Here is a 25,360-nt window from a genome sequence, read left to right as displayed (position 1 = left end):
AACAGCTATTCTGACTTTCAGCTAAATGAATATATTTTCACATATTCTGACTTTCAGTTAAATGAATATATTTTCAAGGCTAAAACATGGACAATTCACACAATATCCTCCATAAGGCATAAGTTTCAATTTCAAAGGAGAATACTCCTACTCTTCAAACTGTTTATGAGGTAGCTCTTAGCTAATGATGTATCAATGGTGAAGTCAATGCACAAAGGAGTTAGGTGATTTACACAAGCCTTCAAGAAAAGCTTGTTTAATTTGGAAAATTTGAGTATTACAGTATCTAGAGAAGATTATCACAGAGAAACAATGGGCCCTTCCTCTGCCTCAACATTCTACAGGATTTTAGCCAGGTTTTACTGGCCATGTAAAAAGAAAAAATCACTGCAACTTCCAAGTCAAATATATCTATTGGCTACTTCTCTTCAGTATTAAACTTGACTCAGGCACATGACTGCATTATATAAACTGCAAAATACTATTTTGGTACATTAGGTAGTATTTGAAAATTCAAATGATAGATGATATCAAGATACTTCTAAGATACTTCTTTCAAACGATACACACACAAAGTCAGCAAGAAAATGCAAAAAACCAAAAAATTCAAACAAACTCTTAGTATATGAGCTGGTGTGCAACAACAAGCATATTTAATTAATAAGCACAAAACAAGCTCTATTTTTCCAGCAAGTGCTCATTTTCTTTTTATCAACAGCCATGTGTATTCACAAATCAAGGGAACAGAATAAGCTCATTTCAAGGTCAACACAATGCATGCTTAAATTTTGTTAGTTGTAAATATAATATTACTATCAAAAGCTGACAATGTCATACATCATCATGTATACTCTGACAAGTTCCCTGGTATCAATTCAGAAAGACAGATAGATTAATCGCATTCTAGTTTGACAAATTGCATTGAAAAATGTGACTCGTAAGTACAAAATTCAAGAGCTCAGCCACCTACATCAGATAATGAAGATTCAAAGACCTCTTTTCATGAGTGTCGTTTGATTAGTCCCTCTTCAAAAATGAGCCTTTTTCTTGTGATGAGATGCTTTCTTTTATGCACTTTTTTCTTTTTCTCCAGATTTATTATTAACTATATACTGAGATAAAACCAGTGAACAGCAAGGTGGCAATATGTTTTGTTTTATTTGAGATATAAACAGAGCAAATGAAGCTACTCTCTTACAGCACTATATGCATCATGCAGTGTAACACTGGTCCTGAACAAAATTTTAAAAAAGTACTTGCTCAAACAAAACAGTCAATATTCAAAAACAGGCTGTGAAATAATAATGTAAGGATATATTTTGTATTGTACAACCTGACCTGTAGAATTAATTAGTTCATTTTACCTACACTGAGTCACTTTTACCTAAACGAAAGTAAACATATTTTAAATGTTTTAAACATATTTTAACCTTCACAAAATAGTGAACCTAAGGGGAGATGCTACCTACACTACAAAACAGAAGAGAAAAGAAGACCTAAAAAAAGCTGCTGGAATATTCACAGAAGCAATAAGATCTATACTATCACAGGAAAAAAAATTTCATATTACATATACACAAAAGAGAAATAGCATAAATAACAGTCTCCCACTGCTAATGATCCCAAGAGACATGAAACCACACAAGGTATTATGACACCTTAACCATTCTTCTCAACAATTATGTTGCTAACTAATGAGCATACTAAATGTTCTGCAGCCATACAAATTTTACATTATATACTTGCACAAACAGCTGACTTCTAATACAAAACTATCAAGCTTCAAAACCTCAAACTGTTTACTTATTACTCCTCAAAATCATTTTTGCAACTTAAGAGACAGAAAATATTCTGATACTCTTTCCATTGGTACCTGACATTATATATATTAATTTTCAATGCTTCATAAATATTACTATATAAATTATTATATTACTAAAGAATAAACTTTATACAAGTAAACTCTGACAACAATGTATGCTGACAGTCAGTAGAAAAACACCTCTAAAATTCCAGAGTACAACAATGACACTGTTTTACAGAGCCATAGCATTGTGATAACAGCCTACCTACTATCGCTTCAATTTTAAAGAATTTAATTTATTATTTATTATACATTAAATTTCAGTTTCAAAGAACAACCATACAATGGCTAATCACAAACAAATATCAGAAACAGAATCAAATTTATTAAGTTCTTCTATTACTGTTCATAAAAATCTTAAAAGGAAAACACCATTTAATATTAACCAGGCAGTAGTAACACTGACTAATTAGCTGCACTTCTGACTCAAAGGTTTTTCTTTATTATATAAAATATACTCTTTCCATTAATTTAAAATTATCTTCTCTGTTACATGTACAATTTACAGTGAATAAGAGACAGTTCACTGAGAAAGAGTGCGGTACACCATGTCTTCAATTTAGAAGGAAATATAAATGCTCATCACAATCTTGTTTTCAGTTATTAAATTGTACACATGCACTACCAAATGACTTGCATTTATTCCCCAAAATTCTCCTTTACAATAATTTATTAGAAAGTAAATCTCCAGTCCTTGCATTAATTTATGAATTCCCCGTTTCTCAGGATTTGCCACATGTACAAAGCTTACAATGAAGGTAATGCCCATATCCCCTTTGTGCGCATGTCTGAGTTGAACTCACAGTTGCTGGAGACTCAATAATGCATTCAAAATACTGCACACAGAGGGGTCTTTTTCATCTTCAAAAAACACTGTATGAACTTAGAAATTAACCTGATCTGTGCCTGCAAATGTTAAATAGTTTCTATTGAACAGATTTACACTAATTTCTACATTTAATTACATATCTAACTGTATAAAACAATGATTCTGTGTTATGCAAAATCACTGGCACATTTACACCTCTTATAAAAAGAATATTAAAAGAATATTAAATTCAACAGTTAAATGCACACATACAGAAAATATTAGGAAGCAGAAGGGTATTTGTTCCTTTTTTTTAGATTTTACTGCAAGTATTGTAGCTAGATTGTTAACTGCACCTTTTTTTAAAGACAGTTAGCATAATGGTATGATTTTGGTAATCTTTTATACAAACTAAAAAGCAGAACAAACACCATGTTGAAAAGATGTTGTTACACATACCAGCATTTTGAATCCCAGTCAGAGCTCACTGGTATTAAAAACACATAATTGTAATTTCCGTCTTACCAACTTCACAAAAGGCAGCAGTAAGTACCATGAGCAAAAAGAAGCCTTTCATTAATAGTGATCCCCAGCATTGCAATCGAAAATAGGAAAAAAAAAAAAGGCAATTTTTTCACAATAATTATACTTTTAGATAGGACTCACATAATCTGCAAGTTCTTCTTGCACACAGGGAAGTTCAGTAAACACTATAACATTAATGTCATTAAAATAAATAAGGAAAATAACAACTAAAAATTTTGAAAAGGAAAAACTGCATACCAAACAGAATATATTTTGTATAGGCATGTTCAAATAAAATTTATTAATTGTAAAATAACTTTTTTAAATTTTAAAAATAAGCATTTTAATAAATTTAACATAGCCTTTAGTGTCCCTGCATACACACACAAATGAAAATATAATAGTGTTTTCTTGAATGACAAATAAAAATAATTTTCTGGTTAAAGATGAAAATTAAGATCATGATTCCTCTAATGAAAGCTTGATCCTAAAAGGCTACATCAAAGAGGCTTAATAAAAATATCAAATTTTTCATATAGCTAAATACAGTCTCAAAAAGAAGCTCAAAACATAGAAATCAAGTAAGAAAAGTGGACACAGGACATCTCTCTCCATTATTTTTAAACATTTTTTAGCTTTCACATTTTTGAATATTTTTGCTAACATTTTTAGCATTCAACTTCAAACTAATATTTCTGAACTAGTAAATACAAAAAAGATAGTAACATACGTTCCTTTTAAAATAAGACATTTATGGTGTGATGTAACAACACAAAGCAAACAGTTCTTACTTGAAGTGAGTTATTTACGTTCATTAGACTTACCAGAATTGTAAAAGAAAAGCTGGGGCCTTGTTCGATACATCCATAATAGTTTAAGTGTAGATTACAGTTACAGAAGAACAAAAAAGAAATGGAATGCACACATAGGGTTAATGTATGTCCCAGGGAAATTACAAGAAAAAGAAAAATCTTAACACCTAATGTATATGATCATATATTTCTATTATATTCATGTTTAATATTAAGATTCTAGAACAATAATGAGAGTAAAACTCCAGGAATAAGGATCAAATCATCATAAGTGAACAATATACCAAGTGAGATCTTACTAACATGTTTACGAAAAAGCGTTGTCTGTCACAAAAACAGCACTAGGAAGAGAGGCATGACCACCAAATCATATATTTTCTTATGTTTTCTTCTTTCTTGATAAACAGCTCATTCAGATTTCTTGAAAACATGAAGCACCACAACAACCCAGTAATATGAAAAAGAATGTACAGTAAATTATACAAGACTGTAATGTAAAAACAGCTTCCAACCTTCTTCTGATAAATTACAACTGAGAAACAAACATGTTTTGGTCATACTTTCACTGTGAACTTATGCAAAAGCTTTTCTGACAGTACAAAAGTGACCAGTACTAACTTGCAATTAAACATTCATAAGGTGATGAACTAGTCATTAGTGAGGCAGCAAAACTCAGTATACTGGAATTAACTGGAGAACTGCAAGACTGATGTTCTATCACTGTATTTTACTGTGAAGTTTCTTAATTAATTGCTAAAATTTATTAATTAAAGAGTAAAATCAGATTACATGGTGGAGGAAAACAAAGTATTAGATTTCACTGAATCTGATGAGCAAATCACCTTCAAAAAATTCATCTCCCAAATCTCACAGATCTCCCACCCACAATCACTATTGTTTTTGGAACAGTACTAGTTGCAGCAGGATGTCTTCTATCACTTACATTACTATAACTCATGCTCAAGATAAATTTTAAAATATTGATTTCCCCATTTCCAACCATCTTCATACTACAGCTTGGTGTTTCGCCCTTCTCAATCAATCCCTAAAAACTTTTAGTTATGTTTTAGCAGTGCAAGACTAAACAGAACATGACTGGTCATGAAGCCTGGTATAGAAAAGCAGAGGATGAGCAGTAATCTACAACAGTAATCTACAAACACTACCTATTTTCTGTTTTATTAAATCATTAAAGGTTTCCAGTCGAGCTTAAAAATTCAGACATGAATGATAGGTCTCAGTACCATCGAACTATGTACAGACTGTATTCATGATGTACTACAGTTGAAAGCATAATGCATGGCACTTTTTATTTAATACCTACTGCCTTTTACCATTTTAGAAGTTCAGACAAATACTTGTACTTTAAAGTTTTCCACATTATAGTTTCATGCAGTAAACCTACTTCATATTGCAGCCAATATGACAGAATAGTCTTAAATATAAAAAGGACAAAACATAGCATGTTCAAAGTAGCCAGTGCAGACAGCACATGTGTAACCTGGTATTTACCATGCCCAAACACAATCAGAGACTTAAAATGCTTTTGAATTAAAAAAAAATTAAATTAAAAAAAAAATCTGAGATGTTTCTGATACTTAATAGATAAGCCAATTTATAGCATCTTAGATGAGACCAATACTCAAATTTGCAATATCTGGCAAATTTCTGACTTGATTTGTTAGGATTAGTACTTAATAAATAACAAAACACAGGCAGACCAAAAAGAATTAAAGGTAACAGCATCATTAACTAGAAAAAGGGGTTTTGTGTGAAAAACATTCTAATCTTAAAAAATGAAGCATTCTTTCCCTTCAGAACAGTAAACAAAGACTTGAACATAACATAAAAACAAGTAATTTAGAACACATGCTAGCACATCAAGTGCAGGATTTCTTTCAATTCGTTTTCAGACCTACTGCTCTCCATTTTAATTTCCCTCCTCTTTTTTCATAAATAATTTTTCTGATGGTAATTAGTACCCATTTTCAAAGTTAAGGGGATCTCTAAATTTTGAGTATTTTGCAACCTCAAAGATATAGTTTACATAAGTACCAAAGCAGGCCCAAAACAAATATTTTAAGAAACTTTTCAAAAAGGAATACTACAAGCAACTCAGCAAAATTATTACAAGAGAATCAACAACCACATGGCCTTGAGATGGAATACCATTAAATGCCCCTCAAATTTCACCATCCTGATAGCTGTTTTATCAATACAAAATGCTACTGAATTTTACGTAGCAACAAAAAGAGTTCCTTCCATAGAAACAGAACTTCCTAGAGCTCAGTATTTGCCACCATTTCATTTCTCCACCATCCCTTCCTCCCCTATGATTTCTCTTCTCTCTTTTTCTTATTCCTACCTTTTGTTTTTCCTTCCTTTCTTCCCCTCTCCTACTATGCACATCTGTTTTGTCATCTGCTCTCATTTGTTACTTTCTTCCAGCTGGCAGCATGTGAACCGTGGGGCCGAGGTCCCATTTAGCCATGTCTGAGAATGTTAAGCAATTCTGGCTATGAAAGCCAGCTACCACCTGGGAGGGGACGGAGTGGGACTGTAAGTCCAACAGAAAAGCCTGCCCAATAAAAGTCAGCCTCCCAGCCTATAATTATAAACCTTCACACACAGACACTGGGGCCTTGGAAAATGTCCAAGCTTTCCTTTCTCCCACCCCTCCCCTCCTGTTCATTCTCTGCACTCTGGCAAACACATGAAAAACTGAAGTGATAGTCAACACTTTAGTACACCTCAAGGGTCTTATCTTACTGCCTGAATGACACTCTCTTGCAAACAGATGCCCCTCCAACTGTGAAAGAGTACTCAAAAATGTGGAGTTGTTTTTTTCACTGAACTAGAGAATGCGCAAGCAGGGTCATTAAGATATACTGCAGTGCAGTTTCTAAAGTCAGTTTGCAGTCCTTTTTTGCAGTTGCAAATGCCATCCTTATGCTGGAAATACAATCACTGGTGTACTCACTGTTAACAAAACACAGAATTTAATAGCCCTTTTAAATTTACTGAAATTTTGTTAGAACAGTAATTTTAACTGAATCCTTGAAAATGTGTACAGGCTAATATACTGCTAATGCTGTCATCAAGGGAAATATACAGATACGTTCATCTCACTGTAATAGACACCATTTCATCAGTTACACACCCAATGTAATTCATGCGAAACAGAGGTATGCTGACATTAGTCAGTGCATAAACAGCTGACATATCAAAAGGGCATGTTTGCAGATCAAAAGGATATTCATCTTTTTATCTGCAGTATTTCTGTTGTGCCAAACTCCAATGTTATTTTTGCCACATTTAAAATTTCACGGAATATTTAACAATAGCTTGGGAATATTTAACAATAAGCTCTGCCCTCCATTACAGGACCAGACTTTGTGCAAATGTATTGCAGCAACAAAAAAAGAAAGCACACTGTGTCAGCTCAGTGGTTTTATGGAGAGAAAAAAATCCAACCAACCAAAACAAACAAACAAACACACACACAAAAGCTCAAACAAAACCAAACAAAAATCATACCAAAACAAAACCAAAACATCCACCAGAAAGCCCCAACACACAAAACAGGTTTTGTGTTAGAGCCTTTGTTAAATTACGCCCTCATATACTCCAAAACACACGACAAGCTATTATTATTCATTCTGGAACTGAGCTTTACCAAACAGTGTCACAATGTCCTGTGATACAAATCTATCTTGTCCATAAAATGAATTGAATCACTGTTACAAAACCTTACTGAAGTACTTAAAGCATCCAACACACATAGAGTTGTACTTTCAGCATTAGCTAGGTAACAGCTGGCACGGGACACACTATGGTTTTGATAGAAGGACAAAACTGAAATTGGAAACATTTATAATTTTGCATATAAGAAGGAGTCAAATGAATAAAAGTAAACCTGGTGGGCACAGCAGAACACCTCTCAAGACATCCAAAGTAATGAACTAGCCTAAATTAATACCTCAAATTACTCTCTCAAACATTTATCAGATAGCTCAAAAGAGTCAAAGACACTGTAGTATGAACCTACAGGGGAAGCACTCAATACTCTTTTCAAAAGACTACAAAATTAAATATCTGTCAGTATGCAAATTAATTCTGAACTCATTTAGTAAGTAAAACAATATATTCTTATATTACTAATGGATGATTCCATACATACTAATGCAAAACATTCAAATGACATTATGGCAAGTTTTGTGCTATGTCGTGAACTGGAGTAGAAAAATGACCATTTTGAATTCTTTAAGCTTTTATTGCTCCTGTACCACAGCAATGCTTTCGTAAAGTAAATTACATAGCAAGCCTTATATCAGATTAAGAGACAATCACTGTCTTAAAAACAATCTTGAATGTATTAATAGTAATTATGACCATTAGATGGCTCTAACTCAGAACTTCACCCATTTCATCCTCCCCCAAGATGCATCAGCTAAAACACATTTAATTTGGTATTTCCCTCTCCAATTACATAAATATAGGGAACTATTGATTTTGGACTTGGATGGTCATGGAAGTCTCTTTGCTCATTTGTTTATTTTCAATAAAAGAAATATTTGACTCAGATCTTTCTAGCCATTTATTAGCTTAAAATGATGAGTGAATGACTTTCTGATTCCTTTTGAGATCTAATGTTTTGATTAGCCTGTATTTATGTCATAAAAATATTCATCTGTCTTTTATCACAGAACTGTCAGGGTTGTAAGGGACCTCTGGAAATCATCCATTCCAACCCCCTCTGCCATGGCAGGGCCACCTGAAGCAAGTGACAAAGGAAAATGTCCAGGTGGGGTTGGAATGTCTCAGCAGGAAAGACTCCACGCTCTCCCTTGACAGCTCTGCCACCCTCAGTGTAAAGAAGCTCTTCTACATGTTGAGGTGGAAACTCTTGTGCTTTAATTTACAGCCATTGCTCCTTGTCCATCACTGGGCACCACTGGAAAGAGCCTGGCAGCATCCTCCTGTCACCCGCCTGTGGGATATTTGTATGTATACGTTATTTAGTCATATTTTTCTGAACTTTTTGTGTACTCAGATTTCTCTAATGCTAACTTCCAAGAGATGCTCAGAAGATTTCAATGTTCCTACTAAAAATTAAGAAATTTTATTTTAACACTGCAAAGAGTTAGTTAGTTTTGTAGTCAGGAAAAAAAAAATCTGCACATTAAACAAAGCTGGCCCAACACAGAAAGCTGCTTTATTTATAAAATCTGGACCATTTTTTGGTGTATCTTCATCATTGTTGTTGTCGTTTGGTTGTAGGTAAGCTGGAGCTAAAAAATTTATAAAATAGCTGGACTAGAGTCTATATTGATGGAAATAAAAAATTAAAGCAAAAAAATAAATAAAAGATAAATACCTAATCTCCTGCAGACAGGTCTTGCATTGCTTTTATTCAAATGGTTGCAAATCCAAGAGAGGGTATAGAACAAATGTATGAAGATATTTTTATTTTCGCTAGGGTTTTACTTTTTGACAATTGGAACATTAAACTTTCAGAAGATAAACATGTCACCTGAGGCTACATGTTAAATGATAAATCTGTTAGAGAACAAAAACCATAGGCAAAATCTAATAGAGTTTTAAATTTTTAGGTCAAAATGATTACTAGGAGGACTCAGATGGCACTGCAGCTGAAGCTTTATTATACTTTACTGCTCACAGGAACGTTAGAAGTGCCATTTCACTTAACAACAAAAACAACAGAAATAACAAAGGAAAGAAGTAGCAAATGCATAGCATTCATTCCCATTTATCTAGATTGCAGCAGGATGAAAACCATACATGACTATCCCTCTGAATACAAAGATTTATTCTGAATTCTTTTGTGTGGATGTGTAGTTATTTTTCTTTATGTCAGAGACGAGAAGAACAAACAGATCTAAATATTTTTCTCTATAAGATATTTGAACATTAGTTACTCTTATAATTATTGCATGAGTAGTATTTTGATTTCAAGCCACAGGGCCACTTGAAAGGGAAGACTCTAAGACCAGTTAATGGAAGTGTAAGGCTTGAGAAGCTGCAGTCAAGAAGAAAAGGCCAGTCATGGAAGTACAGAATGAGTTCAGAACAACGGGTTATGTTTTTTCCATAGTAACAGTACAAATATTACAGAGCTGCACAGGACATTTCAATATTGAACTATGAAATTACTATAGTCAGTATTGACTACTTTGCTTAGTCAATACAGAACTATGTAAAACTTTTCAAGCTGATATTAAAACTTCCGGAGTATTTTTTAATCGGGTTTCTTTTTTCAAAATTTAATAGAAGTTATCAAGGAAGATTATGCACCATAAAAAATAAACCTCTGAAATACCTAGCAATATACACACATTAACACTTTCAGATTTAACAAAAACCACAAAACATACTCATTAAGACAAAAATACCCTATATTTTACTCTTGTTAGACCCCACCTGCAGTGCTGCATCCAGCTCTGAGGTCAGAGCACAGGAAGGACATGAATGTCTTGGAGTGAGTCCAGAGGAGGGATGATCAGAGATGGAGCATCTCTGCTACAAGGGAAGGCTGAGAGAATTGGGATTGTTCCTCCTAGAAAACAAAGGGCTTTGGGGTGACTTCTACCCAAAGGGTAGCCCACAAGAAAGATGCAGAGAGACTATTTACAAGAGTATGGAATGACAGGACAAGAGGGAATAGCTTCAAAAAAAAGAGTAGGTTTTGATCAGATATTAGCAAAAAATTCTTTGCTGTGAGGATGGTGAGGCCCTGGCACAGATTGCCCAGAGAAGCTGTGGCTGCCCCAGACCCGGAAATGTTCAAGGTCAGGTTGGATGGGGCTTGGAGCAACCTCGTCTGGTGGAAGGTGTCCCTGTCCATGGCGGGGAATTTGAACTAGGTGACTCGTAAGCTCCCTTGCTACAGAAATCACTCCATGACTCTACGGGGAAATGAAAAAAGGAGAGGAGGAGGAGTAGAAGGGGAAGGGGAAAGGGAAGGTGAAGGCAAAGGTGAAGGTGAAGGTGAAGAGGGAGGAAGAGGGAGGAAAGCAGGGGTAAGTTGTGAATCTTTTCTAAAATACAAAGAAAGCTTAGATCATAGTTAGAAAAAAAGGACAATATAATTGTTAAACTACAAAACTATTTCTAATAGTTGATTTGAGTACAATTTTTTTGAGTATACACTCTACAAGATGCAGATATTCCTCATTTTGAGTGCAGAAAACAAAATTTATAATTGAAATGTGACAAGTATGCCTTCTAATAAAATAATTTTTTATTACTATATAGCTGTATAAAGAAAGTCATCCATAACAAAATTAGTTGTAAAATATACTTAACAGAATAAAAAAAGGTGCAGACATGAGGAATTATCTAAAGTACAAGGAAGCCTGTATAACAGAATTTATTAGTTTACAGAATTATGTCATGGAACACCATGAAAAAAATCACAACTACAAAAATGCTTAGGTTTTGCAGGTATGCATATATATGGGTAAGTATTTCAGGAATGGAACACTCTTTGTGGAACACGAAGTATGGTTTATCATCATACTTGAAATGTTTACAGGCAATCCCTTATTGTTACGTTATAGCTAACTAGACTTTAAATTATGCGTTATTGTAAAAGTCTCCACAGAAAAAAAATTGCATCTACTTATAGCATATGCAGCTACATCTCTCTGTTTAAAGAAATATAAATATTTCAAATATTTTAATCTTAATAATATTATACTATTAGATAATATGTTAATTGATATTAGAATATTAATATGATCTAATATAAATTTCAGATTTTATCCTCAGTCATCAAACACCAGTTATTAAACACCACTGAAGAATTCATCAGTGAGATCAGGCTAGAAATAGAAAACCCAAGCCCTAAACATTTTACTTCCGATAGGAGTATTTTGGAGATTTTTTTCAGCTGTGAAGTCCATACCAGCATTACATAGGAAAACACCTTCAATTGCCCTGAAGAAATGGGAAATAAAACTCTTCCCTCTCTCCTTCAGTTCCCATCCTCACTCATTCACCATAGATCAAAGGGAATCAGCACAACCTGACACACAAGGCCCATTCCCCTCAGTGATCCAGCAGGTGCTGAGGCCAGACAGAAAGCCTGTTTTCTGCAGCCCTTTACCTTGTTTGATCGCTGGTTACTTTTGATTTGACACTGCCCTCACACTAGTAATGACTTCCCCCTCGCAGAACCCACCTCGCATCTGTCACCCGGAATAAAGGGTATCACACTGAGCCCTGACAAGGCCTATGGCCATGAGATGTGCTGCCAGCGACAGACTCCCCAGCTCCCACCATTTCCAATTCAGCTCCCTTTGTTCTGCTGGGTACTGAGGCCAGGGCACCAGGGCAACAGAAAGGATTATACACCAGCTGTGAAACTGAGTCTTCATGAATTTATATCTTTTCATCTCGGCTTCACCATCTCCCTAAATACAGTGAACTTTATGGTGGTTACCATGAAATAGACAACCAACAAATGTTATGGAAAGTTTGTTTAAATCCTCTTTCCCTGTAAAAGAAAAGCCAGCAAATCTCCTCGAGTTAAACTGAGAAACACATTTTTTCCCCTAAATATTATTATTATTAAAATTTTCTAACTGATGTTGCAGGAAGTGACAGAAGGCCAGCTGGTTCATACCACAGAAGGGCACAGGTATGAGAAGCAGGGTATGATTTTTGTTTTGCTGACAGAAGGTGTCTGAGAGTTAAATGAACAAGTTCTTTATATCCACTCTTTACTTGCAACTGGGTTTTTTAACAGAAGGTAAAGAAAAGTAGAGGAGGACTTTAAATCAGATTATGTTACTTGGAGAATATACAAAATAAAAAAGTATACAGGTTTTCACACGCTACACAATAATAATATAAATTTTGGTTTAGCTTTGTAATTACAAGTGCTATTGTTGTTTAAATTTCAGTGCAGTATGTATTTGAAAGACATGCAATCTTTTTGAGTCTGGAAGTCCAGTGAAAGAATTAAAACTCATATCACACTCCTCCACACCTCTATAAGATTTGCATGACATGGGTCAGAGCCTAATATTAAAGATCACACATTTAATACCCTAAATAAGAAGTTCCTGACTTCCAGAGTGTTGCACGGTCATTCTTCAAAATTAATAGAAACTGAGCATATTAAAAGTATTTGGAGCATGTTAAAAGCATTTTGAAATAACTTTTTGGAAGTCCTAAGTATGTGTGTATAGAAACTAAATTATGTCAATTGCTTAACTTCCAAAACTAAAATCAGATATTCTGAAGAGCTGTAGATCTAATTATCTCTTAGACAATTCAGAAGTAAGTACTTCCAGTCAGTATTAATTTTTAACTAAGTTCTGATGAAAATTCAACTATTTTTTCCAATTATTGTCTCTCAAAAGTATCACTCAAACTCCAGAAGTTAGCTGGACTCTTTGGAGGCCTGCTGAACTCCTCATGGCAAGATAATTATGTACAATAACAGGGCACCGTAACTTGCTGACATTCCCACATGCACCCTGGAATAATCCTCAAATTAACAGAAAGAATACATAGAAAATAAGCTCTCTTATTTTCAGCCCTTTTCCATCAAGAAACTCCAGGTCACTACATTAGTATCAGAAAGATTTACTCAAGTCCATCCTTGCAAGGTCACATAACAACTGTAACAGTTACAGCAAGTCATGACAACAGATGGATTTGTCAGAATTTGCGCAAGGCACTAATTGGGAACATCAAGGCACTACAATTTCTCCTTAAGAAATACTGTACTGTATTTAAAGAAGCTGTCTACCTTAAGACAAACAATTATTTTCATAGGTTTTAATATAACTATGGTTTCTTGACAAAATTCAGCATTTTCAAATAAAACAATCACATTTTGTCTGAGAATTCAATCTTACATGTCAGTGTTTATCACTACATCATCTTTGTTCTAAATGGGTTTTTATTTAACCTACAAGTGGGTTACTAGATTAATTTAATGGGTAAAAAAATAGGTCTTCAAAACAAAATAATACAGGGAAGACAAGTATACAAAATTGTGAGAATTAAACTGGAACAGATCTCTCTCTAAACTGAATTTAAATACAAAGCTGCAGAATTTAGAAGAAAATCATAAGGATGAGAAAACCACTGGAAATACCTGAGAAAAATAAGACAAAAAGTATCTTAAATATTTCTTGGCTTATCTGAACAGAATAAAACAAAATGCACATGATGCAAACTGAAGTGGTATCTTTGCATATGGCAGCCTATGTGAAGTTTTAAATATAGCCTAAACAACAAACACTTCAACTGTTCTGGAATTGAAAAAACAAAACTCAGACAAAGGAAAAAATAACAAAACTTAAGTTCAGCATTCTTGAAATTAAAGTAATAATTAGAAAGACAGCAGATATTTAGAGCTACACACTTTTCCAGAAACAGATTAAAAGTCGATTGAAATTAGGTATGACTGATCTGCAAGTCACATCCTACTGAGTACCTGCTTTGTGCAGAGCAGAGCAGATCTTACTACAAACTCGGGTGATGCCCCCTACCTCAGGGATTGCTGTTTGTAATTTCTCATCCCTGCTCATGGTCTTAACACCCATTCTGATGCAAAACAACAATCTTTCTGAAACCTTGTTTACTGTTACTGGGTGAGGATGCCAGTGTTAATGGTATCAGACAGATAAAGCTAAACAAACTGACCTTGAACAAACTCAGTGTCAGCAAGTGAAAACTGAAAATAAACTGTGAAAGTACATAAGGCAAAGACAAAAGTGTTCAACAGAAGGAATGCTGGAGGGGAAAAAAATTGCTTCAGTCAACTTAAAAGGATTGCAATAACACTGAATAACAACAAGGTGAAAATTATGGGGTTGCATCATAATTGTAATCTACTACCTGAACTTGAAAAGGAATTATGGTCTGCAAAGACAGAAGCCCTTTGCCTCCTTCAAACAGTTTGCAAGAGAGAATAAAAAGAAAAAAAGTCTAAAATCTTTGTGAGACAAATAATAAGTTTCAGTAAACATTTTCAATACCACTTGCACTATATAGAAAAAAATGTGTTAGCTACTAAATGACATGGTATTTGTGTAACAACTAGATTAGACTCAATAACAAGGATAAAACCTTTGCAAAAATAATTTAGATTTCAGGGGAGAAATGGTACAGAAAAAACATGGTTACATAAAAATACAGCTTTATGAGGAATCAAAAAAATAACATCTTTAATATATTAAGGTTTTTTTAAAATTTTTAATTAAGGTCAACATTTAATAGTGCTACTGTTAAACCAAAATTCTCAATCAACAGAAGAGTCTAATTTTTTGGTTAACTGAATCTTCGGAATTCTATTTTCCTTTGCTTGATTGGAGAGCAGGGACAGTTTTCAAAAAGATAAGAGATTCTAAAACCATTCCATAGACCAACTTTGATTACAGCAACAAGTAAACAGTTCCCCTGAAATATACCATAATTAAGTAGAGGAAAATTGCACCTTTCCTCCCTCACACCACACCATCCCCTGAAGCAGTCCACAGTGGTCAGAAAAAACACATTCTTAATAACAGGAATAGAATATTAAGGTTGAATTGTCAGCCTCCATCCATCAGAACTCCTCACACATTGGCAATGAGTTGTGATTTGTGAGTTATGCAACTCACAAATAATGTGGTCTGTTGTGCCTTTAAAAAAAAATTGACATAAGGGAAGTCTTCACCTTACACAGATGCATATAATTTACCCCAATTAACTTTAAATTGGAGTATTTTATAAATTGATATTTAAACTATTTACATAATATTAAGTCAGTATTTAGGAGGAAAACAAACAACAAAATGCATATGGGATACCAAAATACCTTTAATCACAATAGTAATTCAAGAACTGTACAAAGAGCAGCTACGCGATAGTGAGTAATTTAAAACTTCTCCATCTGTGTAATTCACCTCTAAACAGTACTGATTTAGGCTCATAAATTCACACAGAAATAATTTTAAAACTGACTGATAAAGACTTTTGGTTCAGTTGATAAAAATCACACTGTAAATACAAAAGATTGGATTTCATCAAGGCACTGGAATACATGTCAATTCAGTGGTAAGTCCACAAATTTATAAATGGTGCACCATCACTGAATGACCACCTGTCCACTAGTAATTTCTTCATCTGTACTCTGCTAAACATGTTTGTCTTTTTAAAGACATTTTTCTACCACAGAAAATCCATCAGTAAGTGTTTATAAAATGGTAGCATAGAATAAAACATGAAAATATCAGTGAGAATTTAGACTTGCAATCTATATGGCCAAAGTCTACCTATGGCAAAAGTATTCCAGCTCAGCAGCGAAATATTTTTTCACATTGTGCTGTACAGTTGTGTGGGATTTCACTGCTAAGGATGAATCCAAAACCACCTTTCATAATTCCTATCCTCAGACTCAATGTCTTAAGATGTGGTTTCCCCTTCCTCCTTTTATTTTGAGGAACCTTTACACCAGGGAACATGTTCAAGAATTAATTTTCTAAGTTAGTCTGATGCTCTGATAATCTATTCCTTTCATTCCACACTCATTTATTAGTTTAATAATCTTTCATTTTAAAGACAAGATCATGTGGAGCACAAAGTAGCAATCCCCTATGATAAAAATGGCTTACATTCACTCTCAGAAACAGTACTAGTAACACCAATGACTTAAACTTTCCCCCAGAAATGGGGGGGGGGGGGGGGGGAAGGCAAAGAAACATGAGTTTGGGGAAAATCTGACTGCCAATCCCCACTCTTTTCTAGCAGAAAAAAAGCCAGAATGGGCTCTAAGACTGGGTGTACTTGGAGAGTAGCATCACTTACAATTGATCTGTCATTTGATTAGGCCAAGCTTCAACTTTAGGGGAGAACCATGGAAAAAGTAGGAGTGAGGCTTACAGCACCCATTGTTCTCAGTATCGGAGAACACACGATTTCTGGGAAAGCAAGTTTTTTTAATCATCTTGCAGATTTCAGCAGCAAGGCTTTTCCTGAATTCTCACTTTCTTTAATCCCCAAACCATATTCTCCAAATGATCATAAAAACCCCCAATACTCAAAAGCAAACAAGCAAAAAATTCCACCCAAAACCCATCACCAAGGAACTTAATTTTTGTTTTTCCAAGACAAAATCTAGATATATTAGTTAAAGCTGCCAAAAAAATATCAATGCCACCCACTGATTTTACCACAGGGATGGAAAGCCTCTCAGACAAGACGGAAGAGAGTCAAGAGCTTTCCTTATTTTCCGATGTTCCTCTCATAAAACCACCAAGAAATAAAGCATAGATGTGCAAAAGTAAACCACGACAAGACAACACAAAAACCACCATTGTCTGCTTTTATTTGATCCTACACCTAGAGCAGACCATAGCATGTAATGAAAGAAGTACCAGGTAGCCCTGGTACTTTCTGTTTCTGAATAGAAAATGTTCATCCTGTGCCAAGTCACATCATACTGCTCTACATCCATCCAAGTAATCCATAAATTATAAAATAAATTGTCTTTATCATAGATGACATGTATATACAGAAAATAAAAATGTTTCTCTTCAAACCTGAGTTTGAACATAGGCAAGCTGTATTTTTTAAAGGATCATAAAACAGCGAAAGCACATCTGTCATACTGCTGTGGGTTCCTCTGTTAACTAGTGTAGAAAAAAACCTGAATTTTAAGGATTCATAAGGAGATATTCATAGAGATCTCTTAATTTTTTTGTGAAAAATGAGAATTTCTCTAAATGAAAGATTGACACATACATATTCTCCCTAGCTAGAAGGAGAATTTCTGTCTAAAGTAAAAATCAAGGGAAAGCTATATGCAACTGAAAATGTGAGGAAAATGGAAATTGTAATGCTACACTTATGCAAGTACTACAAACTGCAGTGACTGCAATATGAAATTAATTGGCAATTCTCCAATAATATTTGTTTTCGGTAACAACAGCTGCTTTTACAAAAATGTTGACTTTGTGATGTACAACATTAGTAATCACTCCTTATATTCAGGGCCTGTCTTCTCTGCAAGACAAGAAAACAAGTCAGAAAAAATCAAGAAAACCATAATCATATGCCTTCTGAATACAAACAGGTTAACCAGTAAAAACAGTAATAATTCCACCTACTATGTTAAGCAAAGAAAATAATTTGCAGTGTTACCTGAAAAAAAATTGAACACTACTTTTAAGATAGCCAAATCTGCCAGGAACAAATATGCCTAGAGAATTATATAGATGAAAGAGGGGCGCAGTCTCCTGTGATAGAGACTAACTGTTGTAGAAGGTGCCTGTCCTAGTAAACACAGCCCTAGCACACCACTTCATACATGGCAGACTTGATACATATAGAATAACGTCTTTAACAGAATTACCAGATTGAAAGAACAATTTATTGAGGCACACATTCATAATCCACAGTACCTAAATATTTGATCTGCCTGCTGCCTTTTATTATGCATTGAAGTTTGACTTCTTTCAAAGCAGCATTTCCTAAAAAGACCAGACACAGAAAGACATGAAACATGTTTAATTTAAGACTAATGTATTAATTTTTTTTAACTGCTGGACAAAAATATTACGTTTTTACTTGCAAATATTGTTTGAAAATATAAGCCAGATAATATTACAGAATAAAAGATTTAAATTCTTTTTCTTCAAATAGCATGCTAAAAATGGTGGAGCATTTATATACATATTGCACTGCAAAATTTCTGTACAGCTAGTAGCATCTAAATAAGTTTGCATTTAGAGAGATATTCTTCAGATCAAAAGTGCTTATACCACAAAAACCACCCAGTTTTCAACTGTCTTTAGTTCACATTTAGTATCTTTAATCACCTTCTATTACCTTGTCCATCTTCAAACTTAAAATCTCTTGCTAAATGGCAAGTAGACATTGTTCTGCAGACACAAAAATACCTAGACATTACAAATGATTGAATTAGTGTCACCACATTTCTATGCATTAAGTAAATAGCTTTAAATTTACAAAAATAATCAAAAATAGGCATCTGGATATACTTCTTAATTAAAACATACTTGAAATTTTCCTTACAAATAATTGTAGCTTGAGAGCAGGAGCTTAAAATATTTGTTTTAATATTCGACTTGTGCCTACTTTAATGTAGAAACTGCACTATCATCATTTTCACAAGACTGGAGGAAATTCTAGCTAAGCCAAAGCTAGGAATAAAAACAAAGAACTTAGCATAGCAGCTTTTTGCATTACCTCACCCAAATTTTATTTTGGGAGGGTGTCACTTCACAAATATATTATGTCTCTTTCTACAGTCCAAGAATCACTATTGCCGTGTAAAAGCACAAGCCAATGAACTAAACCACCAGTATCTCACCATGAAAATCCAGGATATCCCATTTCTATAATACTTTTCAGTCCCAGACACAGTGCTTTATAGGACAGGAAAACAATGATCTACCGGAGTTTATGTTGTAATGCAGCACAACCTGCATGAAAACAACAGCTAGGCCACTACCAAAGTATGTAGGAATACTTTGGCAGGAATACCTTCAGAGAAGTTTGGAATTTCCAGGTAACTTCTGCCACCACAGAATGAAGCATATAGAGGAGGCAGGTAGTGGCCTTCACAGGATGTGACAATCCTACCAGAATTTTGCTTGAATTTACAAAATCAAGAATTTTGCTTGAATTTACAAAATCACTAGAATTTACAAAAATCTACTTCCGCCAAAGGATGATTGTCCTCCCAGTTTTCCATTTGTATAATAGAACTAGTAAGAAAGTAATGCCATTCAAGTTTAAAATTCACTGTCCACATAGCTTTTCTCCTAACAAAAAAAAATAACATCAACCACTTATCTCTACAGGCACTGCAGTTTCACATCATTTCACAGAGGACTAGTATCACAATTGAAAAATACAAAAGGTCAGCTGTAGCAATCCTTCTGTAACAGTTTATTTGTAACACCTTTCCCAAGCAAGACTAAAAAAGAAAAGCAAAAAAGCACAGAACATCTACAAGATACGGCAAACACAGAACATCTACAAGATACGGCAAACACCGACACTACTACTATCTCATTAAAAGCACTCCAAAACTTCCTGAATTTTTGTTGCAAATACTTCAAAACCTGGAGAAATTGTAGTCTAGGAGCAACAGTAACAGCACAGTGTTTTACACTGTACAGTGCTAAGAGACATTTAGCACATTAGCTCAAGAATGAGCTTTATAGGAAGAATAAATTTTCTAAGGTAGTCTGAGATGCAAGAGATGTACTAAAAGCGAAGGAAAACAGTACAAGATAGAGCTGTTCTGAAACCTATAAAGTATAAATTTTTGAAGTGTGCACCATTAAGGCATTTTCAGAAATGCCTAAAACCACAGAAATTATCAACTACTATTTCATTCTAGAAATTCCCATCTTTCTGAAATAACAAATACATTTAAACAGCCTTATGTAGTAGCTGAAATCATCCAATTTCAAGAATGCAATCACAAATCTCTCACTCATGTTATACAATATAAATATTCTCTACATAACTGAGTAATTCCCTGTATTTTCAAGAAACTGCACAAGATTAACAGCAAACACTCCATCTCCTACCAAAACAATCCAATAACTTCAGTGTGACCAACAACTTTCATTTTCACATGTTTAAAACAGCAAATCAAAAAAGATACTAAAAAACATCAAGACTACTTTAAAGAAAACTATAAAATTGCTTTTATAAAAGCATCTTTTAAAAACTCTAAAGTCTCCAAACATGAACAGAATGGGAAATACAATAAAAGAGAATTGTGCAGATGAAGAGTCTTGCAAAGCTGACATTTTATGCAAAGCAAACACCTCTTTTGTCACACCTACACCTTGCTGCAAAGCCCGACAGTGGTGAACTGTACGGATGTATCTCTGGCACAAAACCACAGACAGCATTAGCAGGGTGACATCATCAGACACACAAGGCCTAGCAACAAATCCTCTGGGCATGCAGCTCATGTGTTAATGAGGGAGACCATGGCAGAGGCACAGCTATGCCTCCAACAGCAGCACCCCATCTGATCACTACTGAAAAAAGGCAGCCCTTGGAAGCAGTTCCAGCAAGTCTTCTGGAAAACTTCTGCTGGCAATGCACACTCACCCACAACAAAGTGAGCCCATTGACCCATTTCCAAATCCAGTAGTTTTTTCTTTTGGGAGTGAGGAAAATAAAAATACTTTATGAAAACTTTACCCTTGGAGGTATTTTGTTTGTTTTTCTCTATGTTCAAGAAGAACAATATTTAAAAATAACTACTTCCCAATCATATTTGATATTTTTCATTATTTTGTAATCTAGATTTCTTTTTCTAATTTACATTTTAATGTTTCAGATAGAAAATATTCTTAAAGCATACTTGTAATTTTACCAAGGTGGTAGGAGAGGGAACACCAGCACAATCTTCTCCATTGCTGTGGTTTAACCTCAGGCCCTCAGGCAGCAGCTCATTACCCACAGTGGGATGGGGAGGAGAATCAGTAGGGTAACGGTGAGAATAGACAGATATACACACACACATATATATGTGTATATATATATATATAAATATATGTATATATCTCACAAAAACTTGAAAGACTTAAAAATAATTTTGCTGTTTTAGAAAACTGTAATTCAATTGCATAACAACAGAATATGTACAATTCCCAGAGAGACATACAAAAAAAAAAAAAAAAAAACCCTGAACAAACCACATTTGCATGCAACAGAACAAGAAGATCAAATGGAGACAATCATACCAACACAAGTTGGTGTCTGAGGATCACCCCAGCAAGACAATTTTTAGGGAAAGCCTCAGATACAACAGAACTTTTAATAGTTATTACTGAAAAATATTAATTAAAAAAATTAATTTAAAAAACCAAACTATACAAAACAAGGAAAAAGAGGAACACTAAGCTAAGGACTCTTAAAAATACTGGGGAAAAGCTACACACAATTCTAAAAAGCAGACTAGGATGTTCAAAATTTGCTACAATAACTACAACAGTACCTATACCTAAAGTTCAGACAAACACGGTTTTTTAAACATTATCATTCTGGATTAAAAAAACAACGACAGTTGAAAGGCCATAGCAAATTCTAAAATAAATAATGCTGTAATTCCTAGGATGAAAGTGCATAAAGTATGAATGATAAAACTGCAATTTAAGTGTAAATCCAAGTATAAATGTAAAAATTGACCCACCAGGGGTACTGATATTGCAGTTTAAAACTCTAAAGAATTTAACCTTGACTCAGAAAAGACAGTATTTAGGATGATTTCAGCAGTTCAATTTCCGTGACTATTCAATTTGCCCAGTAACATCATTTACCAACAGTGTAGCATTTTGGACAATACAACTACCTGGAAAAGCACCTCCAGATACCCACAGAGAACACACATTTATATACGTGCTCCCAGGCACTGGTCACTACAGAAAGATGAGAAGAGGGAATGCAGACATTTGTAGAACTTGTACCCTAATGATCTGACCTCTCATACTGAAAACTGTAACCTATGTAAGTTACAGTGAAGTTCTCTGGGTAACAAAAGTGTGTGTTTTTCCACAGCTTCAGCAATTTGACAAGTTCATTCCTCTAGCTTCATAAAGATAAAAAAGTTCAACTGGAATTTGCTAGAAATAAATTATATAAACAAAGATGCTTGCGTGTCATTCATTACTTTTACATAATCTTGTCTCTGCCGTATACAAATAAAAACGTATTTGTATTACCTTTGATTGATGCAAATTACTACTATTTTAAAATAACGATACTGACAGTTTTAAGGGATTTGCTTCACAGTATCATACTTATGATCTCTTTCAGTAAGTATCAGAGCTCACTGGGAGAAATATTATCAGTTTTGATTTATTACTATCCTTAGTGAATAGCTGAAGAATCTTACAAAGTACAACATGAGTCAAGATACCAACTTAACAGATGAAGAACCTACAAATGGTTAATCTGGAGTTTGCCAGTGCTCTCTTTGGCACAAGATACCACCAGATTAAAACAAATAAACAAAAACCCCAACAAGAAAACAAACAAACTACAGAAATTTCAGGTCCATTTAGGTAAGTTTAATATCTAGTAGCCTAAATTTCAGTGGAAGAATTTTTCACTCTAGTATCATGGATTTTGGTTTGTGACTAAAGTACTGCAATAGCAGTGATCCCAAAGGACAACTAAATATGGATATTTCAAACAACTGAAAAGGCTCCATATCCCACAACCAATTCCTGGTCATCAAGTTTTTACTTAAAAGTTCAAATAACTTATTCAACAACAAAAACAGCCAAAAAAACACACAAAAGAAACAAAAAAGCAGAAGTGCCTATATTCTAACTCAAAATTTAAAAGTCACAACTTCCTGAAATTTTCTTGTATATTCCATTTAGGATTTTTGCATTATTTCCATCCATGTGGACTTTCAGTATCATAAGCTTCAACACTGAGAACATTATTTGTTACAGTTTTTCCTAAGTTTAATGTACAACACTAACATGCAAGCCATTAATGCACAAGCATAAAAAGATGTCATTTGAATGTATAAATAAATGCATTTAACCTTTATTAAAATTATATGCTAAATACATCATCTGCAAGTATCAAATGAAAAATCACCTTATAATGCTGACCAAACAGTAGAAGAAAGTCTTGTACCAGACACTTTTCCACACTTTCATTCCATCACTCCCTTCTTTGTCATTGTATTAATCTACAGCGTATGTAGTACACACTTTTATACATAGAATGTTTATTAAAAGTAGTAAATTACAGCCCAAAGAAATGCTTCAAGTGGTATAATGCCTAATTTTTACCAATAACAAAACTGGAAGTTTTTTAAACAGTAGAGTAGGTACAGTCATAAATCAACCACAGGTGATCTGAAAGTAGTCAAAAAGTATAATTAATTCAGCAATACAGATTACAACTCCAGCTGTTTGTGGCTTTTAAATGTGTACACACACATTGTACATGCCAAGCAACTCACAACATCAAAATGCAGTACCTGTCTAAAAAGAAACAATAGAAAAGAAGCAGAAAGTGGTGAAACCATACAGCTGACCTTATTGAGCCACTTAAGAATTACTCTGATAGCAATCCTAGCAGCTGAGGGGAACACAGTGTCTGTGGAACTAGCACAATACTCAGAAATTATCTGCCATGCATTGGCAATTCCCCACAGCTCGGGCCGGGAGCTCGTCACCACTACAAAGCCAATGCCGCCACCTAAGGGTGACAACACTTCACTGTGTTTACTGACATAGCACTTACAGAAAGTTATATTGAAAATTGAAGTCTGCATTGTGGTTATAATGCCTTTACAGAAGATACATGTAGCTGATTTATGCACATGTACACAAGTTTTCTCTTTTTCCCTTCTGTTAACATGAAACTTGGCATAAACGTTTCACCTGCAGGAATAGTATTAGAGAAACTGCCCAGGACAAAATGCAACAGATGGAACAAAAAAAGACAAAAGACAAAAAAAACTGAATTCTAAGGAATAAGGTTCTGTAAGTTAGGTTTCTAAGAAACTGACAGAATCATTTTATGTTGCTAAAAAAATTAATAAAGTAAATGTTTCAGAAGAGCTTGTCAAAAGACAAACTTTTCCACAGCATTTTTACTACCAGACAGATGTCTCATGTAGTTCTTATGAAAGCATGACTTCCTACACCTCATCTTAGTATCAGTATAGCTGTTAAACGCTTTTTTAAAATGCTGAACCTTACTTTTATGGTCCATTAGGTGGTTCTGATGTGTATGTAAACTGTTTGAGAAACTAAAATACAAGAGGAAATTCATCATTACTAGTGCATACTACCAGCATGCCATCTGCACAAGGTTTTGCTTCAGAAATCTCTAATTTAGTATTTGACAGAAGATGAAACATCATTATCCGAAGCTATGATATACAGTGTACACAAGAAAGAAATCCATCTCAGTATGTACAGAGTCCTTTAGTGTGGGGGTGTGAGGCACTGGACCTCACAGGTTATCCAGAAATGCTGCCCCATGCCTGGAAGGGGACAGGTTGCATGGGGTTTTGAGCTACCTGGCCTACTGGTGTAGTAGTAGTGGGGTAGGGACCAGACCTCTTTAAGGTCCCTTTCAACCCAAACCATTCCATGACTTCACAGTCTTCCTGAATATGCATATAAACTTTCAGCAAGTAACTAGTTATTGAGAGATGCTAGTTATTCAGCATAAACAAGTCCTGAGTAGGATGAGCTACATGAAGTTACAAAGCTGTGAGATTCAGTGTGTTGCTTGCTTAGCATCAGTAGCTGGATTTGCTGAAGCCTTAGGCCAGAAGCTGTGAACTTAGACCTAGAGATG

The 25,360-nt window shown here is 34.4% G+C and overlaps 1 protein-coding gene across 1 annotated transcript in view; it reads right to left on the bottom strand.

The window, feature by feature from the left end:
* Positions 1 to 18,363: 18,363 nt before the first annotated feature.
* The window catches only part of FBXL17 (F-box and leucine rich repeat protein 17), a 32,696-nt gene continuing 25,699 nt past the window's right edge, over positions 18,364 to 25,360 (bottom strand). The window contains exons 5-6 of the mRNA XM_041475263.1: positions 18,860 to 18,930; positions 18,364 to 18,501 (exon numbers count right to left, since the gene is read on the bottom strand). Coding sequence (XP_041331197.1) covers positions 18,877 to 18,930 — 54 coding nt within the window. The 3' untranslated portion in view covers positions 18,364 to 18,501; positions 18,860 to 18,876. The remainder of the gene's footprint in view (positions 18,502 to 18,859; positions 18,931 to 25,360) is intronic.

This window comes from Pyrgilauda ruficollis, unplaced genomic scaffold (genome assembly GCF_017590135.1).
Source record: "Pyrgilauda ruficollis isolate IOZ18807 unplaced genomic scaffold, ASM1759013v1 scaffold346, whole genome shotgun sequence".
NCBI classification, from domain to species: domain Eukaryota; kingdom Metazoa; phylum Chordata; class Aves; order Passeriformes; family Passeridae; genus Pyrgilauda; species Pyrgilauda ruficollis.
This window is presented reverse-complemented; position numbering and strand designations above follow the sequence as displayed.